We start from the raw sequence: 6,879 nt of genomic DNA, 5'->3' as shown, positions 1-6,879 counted from the left end.
GTATATGGCGATTAAGCTACACTGAATATTCCGCGTTTCATCCACTCTAGGATTCTTCATGCTTAAGCCTTTAGAATCCTAAAGTGGATGAAACACGGAATATTCAGTGTAGCTTAAGCATGAAGAATCCTAATTACTAACTAGCTCTACATACGTATTGAGCACTTTTGAAGTAAATACTTAAAGTTTACGCATAAATCTAAACTATCGTATATTAATTTCATGTGAGTAAATTAAGTAGTTATATATATATATATATTTATTTTATATATTATATATGTATATATATTATTTTATTTTTATACATACATACATGTATATATATATATATATATACATGTATGTATGTATGTATGTATGTATGTATGTATGTATGTATGTATGTATAAAAATAAAATAAAAATACCAGCGATGGTTGACGTTATGTTGTTTTGAAAAAAGAAACCCCGAATGAAATTATGAAATAATCAACGTTTCGTCCCTATTTCAGAAGGCATCTTCAGGATATTAAAAGGAAAAATGCAAGAAAAAAGTTTTAGAATCAGCACTAATATTAAACACTAATACTATTACGCAAAGAAAGGGCTTCTACCATTTAGCCCCTAGCATAGGGAAAATAATAATCAAAGAACAAAATGTCAAAACAGATCCTGGTTAACCGTTTTTCCTTAATCCTTAAATATTTCAACAAAATGAATAAGTTTAGAGAGAGAAAAAAAAGTGTACATATTTATTTAACGCATTTTAAAAATGTATATATAGACATTGAACAATCCAATCTTCCCATATACACACATATGTTTGTCTTTCCCGATATGGGTAGGATTCAAACACTGTTTTCTTCTCATTCTCGTATGGTTTATGATCTTTTTCTTTTCTTTTTTTTTGCATTTTCCCTTTTAATATCCTGTCTGAAATAGGGACGAAACGTTGATTATTTCATAATTTCATACGGTTTTCTTTTTTCAAAACAATATATTTATGTATATATTTATAGAAAAGGTATAGATATAAAAATTTATGCTTACCTATATATATACCTATAAATTAACTCTACACACTATAATAAGACAGCTATAGAATAGGTTCATGCCCACTAGTATCAACTCATAAAAATGCGAGAAATACAAAAAACAGGTGTATATATATATATATATATATATATATATATATATATATATATATATGCTATTTTGTGTATTGATATTTATATTAAAACCCTATTTTTCTATTTACTCAAAAAGAAAATAAAACTTTGGTATATATGGGTCGTAGAATTGTATTTTTTAGCAAAAGATCTAGCTAATTTGAATATTCTTTTAAACATTCATTTTAATTAATTATTTTATTAATTATTAGGTTTTTTTTTTCAGTTTTCTTGTGGGATGATCATCCTAGTAAACTATGACGTGTAATTATATTCATGCAGATATTCGAGGTGATTTATATTTTCGTAAAAAGTTTGTACAAAACACAAAACTCTTTCCATACATATTTATGTATTACATATATATTTATGTATACGTATATATTTTTGTTAAAAAATGTTGAATATCAGACTCCTCATAACGTCTTTGGTCTACAGATATGAAACTCCATACATAAGATATTAGAACCCATGCGAAACTTTATATTATAAAGTAAGTACAAAAGTGTGAAAATTAAAAAAAAAGAAGAAATTTGCCAGGTAAAAGTCGAACGCCAGCATTACGATATGCATGCACATCCTTGTAGCTAGTGGTTCATGTTCTAATGTTTAGACTTGCAGCCAACATATCTTCATAGCTCAGTCATTAACGATAGGTAAAAAAAGAATCATAAGCTAGATATTTTGGTTTCGATCCTCGGTGGTGGCACACGGTCATTATTTTCGTTTTTCACTCATTACTATATATTGGGTCCAATATTATTACTATATATTGGATCCAATATATAGTCTTCTTCTTCTCTTCTCTTCTCTTCTTCTCTATTCTTCTCTTCTCTTCTTCTTTCTTATATATATATATATATATATATATATATATATATATATATATTATATATATATATATATATATATATATATATAAAATTAACTCATTTTTCCCCTCCGACTTTGACGTTTATAGGACTGCACCTGTATACATTTGGTGCAGCCGCATCATTCATAAACTGAATCACGACATCTGCCGTATGTTATAGGGTTATTACATATCCAGGATCTCGCTGATCAGAGTTTCCTATATTCTGTCTGGTGAGAGTCCACTGTAAAAATCGGTTACATTTAATGGAAGTAGTAAAGTAAACTCTCTCTAACAAATTCATCCTACCACCGACACTCACTTACACCGTTCCAGACCGTTCACAGGAGACATTTAAAACCGACCACCGGTTAGAATTTATCTAAAAACTGGACTGGACTTACGCTGAAACGAACCACGCTTACTTTGCCATTGGTTAGCATAAAACATAAACACAATTTATAAAGAATTTATTATAATAAAATTAGATTCAAACAGAACACAATCCGTTACCTGGAATTGAATTCACAATTACATTAGTTCGATTTCATTATAACCCGCGTGGTTAGAGTTTAATGAAAACCTGAATTGACATTTACGTGAAACGCACCAAACTTACTTACACAAACACAACTTCCGTTTCGCTCTTTCCTTACGTGCTTTTTTTTCTTTCTTTCTTTCTTTCTTACCTTTCGTTGTCTTTTTGCTTTATGGGTGATGGTGGTGGGGGTACTTCCCTATGTTTATCTTTCCTTTCGGTCTTTCCTTCTTTCTTTCTTTTCTCTCCATTTTCTGCTCTTTCCATTGTTAAAACGAAACGAAACAACCTGATATTCCAGGTTTTACTTACACTCTATCACTCTACGACTATTACTTGTGTATCCAACTCTATTTGTGCCACGTTCCTTTACTTTTTCACCGTACCACTTACCAGCCGACATTCACGTACATGGACTTCCCTTTGTGTTCTTTTTCTTGGGGGCCGGTTTACGTTACTACACGTTAGCCATGGATCGGGCGATCGCTGTCAGACGTCACGATAATACGACTTATTTTTTTTATTTTTTACTTTTATTAAAAAAGAAAAAAAACAATTGAAAATACTTTCAAACATAAAGTAAACTTATTCATGTAAGTAACAAAAAAGTAGCATTTATTGCCTTTGGTAATAATTATTTATTGCTTATTTGTTTTGTTTTTCACCCTTCACTATAAAGTCGATTTTTCCAAGTACATTTCAGGTGTGGGGGGGCATTCCAAACTCCGAAGGGGGTTTGTATTACTGTACACATAGATTCGAAAAAGTTGTCAAAAAAAACAAATATATAACAAATAAATGTTATCAAATGCAAGATAAGTTACTTTTCTGCCAAACTGGATATATTTTTCGTGTTTTTATTCAATGTAACATATTTATTCAGCTCGAAAACCATACAGTGTTTACCGATGTATTCGAAAATTCAAGAAGGCGTCTCACACCCTCTTTAACACCGTAAGTATAGAAAAAGGTGTTAAAGAGGGTGTGAGACGCCATCTTAAATTTTCGAATACATCGGTAAACACTGTATGGTTTTCGAGCTGAATAAATATGTTACATTGAATAAAAACACGAAATATATATATATATCCAGTTTGGCAGAAAAGTAACTTATCTTGGCTTGGATAACATTTATTTGTTATATATTTGTTTTTGTTTTTTTCACAACTTTTTCGAATCTATGTGTACAGTAATACAAACACCCATTTTGTGTTTTATATACATAAAGCACAATTGTTGAATGTTACTGTTTTGATTATATTCGTTGGGGGGGGACAATTAAAAAATTAAGAAAGATTAAAATGAAGCGAAATTTAAGTTTCCGTTCCATTTTTACAACAACCGTAAAACAGTGCATACTCAGCAAGTTTTATCGTAATTTATAAGCATATTGAAACACTAAATCAACATTTTATTTATTTTTTTGCATAATTAATGATGGAAGTATTTTTCTGTTTATTTTCTTAACATCTGTTAAAAAAAATAACTAATTTGTACATTCTCTTGAAAAAAAGAATCAAACTTTTCTCTACTTTCACATGTGTTCCATTTTAACAAACTGAGCCACAGCAACGCGTGGCCGGGTACAGCTAGTCATATAATAAATACGAAATCTGCATCAATCAAAATATCATATTTAAGCGTATTTTACGACTGGGCAATGCTGGGCGCCCTGCTAATATATATATATATATATATATATATATATATATATATATATATATATATATTTAAAGCGTTTATTTGTGGTACAGAATTTACAAATGACAGAAGAAAGAATTCTTTTGGGCCCTAGACGTCTTTCGCCATCCTCATCAGGAGCAAACGATGGCCTGTCATTTTTGTATCTTGTTTAAAAAAAAAGATGAGGAAGAAATTAAAATTGATGATGCAAATGAGAACGACTGATTTACAATTATAATAAGATATATGTACAGGGAAGAGGGAAATGGAAAGGATACAATAAAATGGATTAACATATGTATATATATATATATATATATATATATATATATACGTTCATCCATTTATATATATATATATATATATATGTATGTATATATATATACATGTACATATATAATATTATTTTTAAAAAACTATCATGATTGGGGAATGATAATCCGTATATAAATAGGATATAAGAAGGAACACTGTTGCTGAACGGATTGATGAAATGTCAAGTGATTTGAAGCAGCAGTTGAAAGCTGAAGCATTAAGATTTGAACAGTTTCCAATTGTAATTGATGAAACTGTCGATATCACTGGGATAGCACAGCTTGAGGTCTTCATCAAGATCTGTGACAATAAATTCAACATTTACGAAGAACTGATTCAACTAATCCCTATGCATGACACTACAACAAGCCAGGACGTCTTTGAGAACGTTAAACGGGTTCTGCATGAATATTATTTAGATTTGAACAAGCTTGTATGCTTGTCTACTGACGGTGCAGCGATAATGGTTGGCAGACATAATGGTGTTGCTGCCAAGTTACAAGCAAAAATAAAGAATTTACATCCGCATTTGTTATTTCCACATTTCCACTGGATTATTCATCAACGAAATGTGTGTTCCAAGATTTTAAAAATGGATCATGTGCTTAGTTTAGTCATATAGACAGTGAACTATATCAGGGGTCCTTCTCTCAACCACCGTCAATTCAACCAATTGTTAGAAGATATGGATAATCAGTTCACCCATGTTCCATTCTACACAGATGTACGCTGGATGTCATGTCACAAAGTGTTGAAAACATTTTATTTGTTAAGACAAGAAATAATCACTTTTTTGGAGATGAAAGGTGGAAACGCTGATGAGATGAAAGATGAAAGTTGGCTCCCGGATCTGGCTTTTGCCGTGGACATTACAGCACAATTAAACTATCTCAATTTGAAATTACAAGGTAAAAACAAGCTCATCACTCAGTTGTATGATGACGTCAAATACTTCATTACAAAGTTGAGATTATGGAAGTCACAAGTTTCAAATGAAAAGTTGATATATTTTCCTACGTGCAAAGAGCTAAAAAAATAGTACTAATACTAATTTAGCACCATGTTTTGCCAAGTATGACAGTCACCTGGAATCATTGTCAAAGGAGTTTCAAAAAAGATTTCGTGATTTTTCATATTTTGAGCAAGAGTTTGCATTATTCTCAGCGCCGTTTACTTTTGATGTTACTAAGGCAGACGATGGCCTACAAATGGAACTGTTAGAGATGCAGTCAGATTCTTTACTCAGAGCAAAGTATTTTGAAGTGGGAATACCTGATTTCTTTTCATACCTTCCGAAAAGATTTATAAATTTCAGAAAGTTTGTCACACGAATTGTGGCAATGTTTGGTCCCACCTATTTATGCGAACAATTACTTTATTTCGTGAAATTAATAAAGACTTCTCAGAGAGCTAGGTTGACTGACAAACACTTATCTTCTCTTGTAAAGTTCGGAAACACACAGAAACTTCAGCCAGACATACCAAAGCTTGTCAAGAAAAAGAGGTGGCAAACCGCAGGACAAAACACAAAACATGTTTGAGTACTTTATTATAATTTTTCATTTGGAATTATTATAATGTATATGCATTGCGTTGGTTGAATTCAAATACAAATGTATGTTGCTTTTTAAATTTTCGTTATATCGAAATAAAGAACAGGTTTATATATCATGTTAATTTCCTTTGTTATACTATTTTGTTAAACCACACGTACTTTTAACTTGCATTCTCGACCACTCTATTGCAGGTTTCTAAATTACCGCTAAAAGAAACATATTCAGCAATGATTTTTATTAAACGTCTTTGATTAATATTGTAGATGTGCGGCCCTCATGCCACCACAAACTGATTCCTGTAGCCCCGAGAGGCTCTGAGTTTGATATGCCTGTTTATATCATAGTATTTCGAAGTTGTCAGGTCATGTCATATGCTACTGGTACCATGTAACCCAGTACTACCTGCCTCGTGGTCGGGTCACCGGCGACTAAACTGGTTCCCCCACCGGACTTGTTTGGCGAGGAGGGCGGCTAGTCTCCCTGAAGGATTAAAAACAAGACCTTCCAAAGGGTGAATTAACTCTTTTTCTGGGTCAACGGCCAACTAGCACCGTGTATATTTGTGTGTGTATATGTGTATTGGGGTAGAGAGGGCTCCCGTAAGCCGTGGTGAAGGCAACCTTTCTAGGAGAAGCAAATCTCTGATTTAAAAACCATAAAGCGGAAGACCAGTACCCGCATTAAGCTGGTCTGCAGTTTAATTTGTTGCTGGCTATCTTGCTCTTGCTTGTTGCTGGATATCAACATTTTGAACCGAGAGAGAGACTTAGCTGTCGTACAAAGCTAA

The 6,879-nt window shown here is 32.0% G+C and overlaps 2 protein-coding genes across 2 annotated transcripts; both read left to right on the top strand.

Annotated features, from left to right (window-relative positions):
* The first annotated feature begins 4,714 nt into the window (after positions 1-4,714).
* LOC145262532 (general transcription factor II-I repeat domain-containing protein 2A-like) lies at positions 4,715-5,158 on the top strand. Its single transcript, XM_080119822.1, has one exon. The coding sequence runs from the start codon at positions 4,715-4,717 to the stop codon at positions 5,156-5,158; it is 444 nt and encodes a 147-aa protein (XP_079975948.1).
* A 63-nt stretch (positions 5,159-5,221) lies between these two features.
* Positions 5,222-5,575, top strand: LOC145262516 (general transcription factor II-I repeat domain-containing protein 2-like). Its single transcript, XM_080119821.1, has one exon. The coding sequence runs from the start codon at positions 5,222-5,224 to the stop codon at positions 5,573-5,575; it is 354 nt and encodes a 117-aa protein (XP_079975947.1).
* Positions 5,576-6,879: the final 1,304 nt, after the last annotated feature.

The sequence above is a fragment of the Euprymna scolopes genome, chromosome 3 (genome assembly GCF_053919585.1).
Source record: "Euprymna scolopes isolate OS-2025 chromosome 3, ASM5391958v1, whole genome shotgun sequence".
Taxonomy (NCBI): Eukaryota; Metazoa; Mollusca; class Cephalopoda; order Sepiida; family Sepiolidae; genus Euprymna; species Euprymna scolopes.
This window is presented reverse-complemented; position numbering and strand designations above follow the sequence as displayed.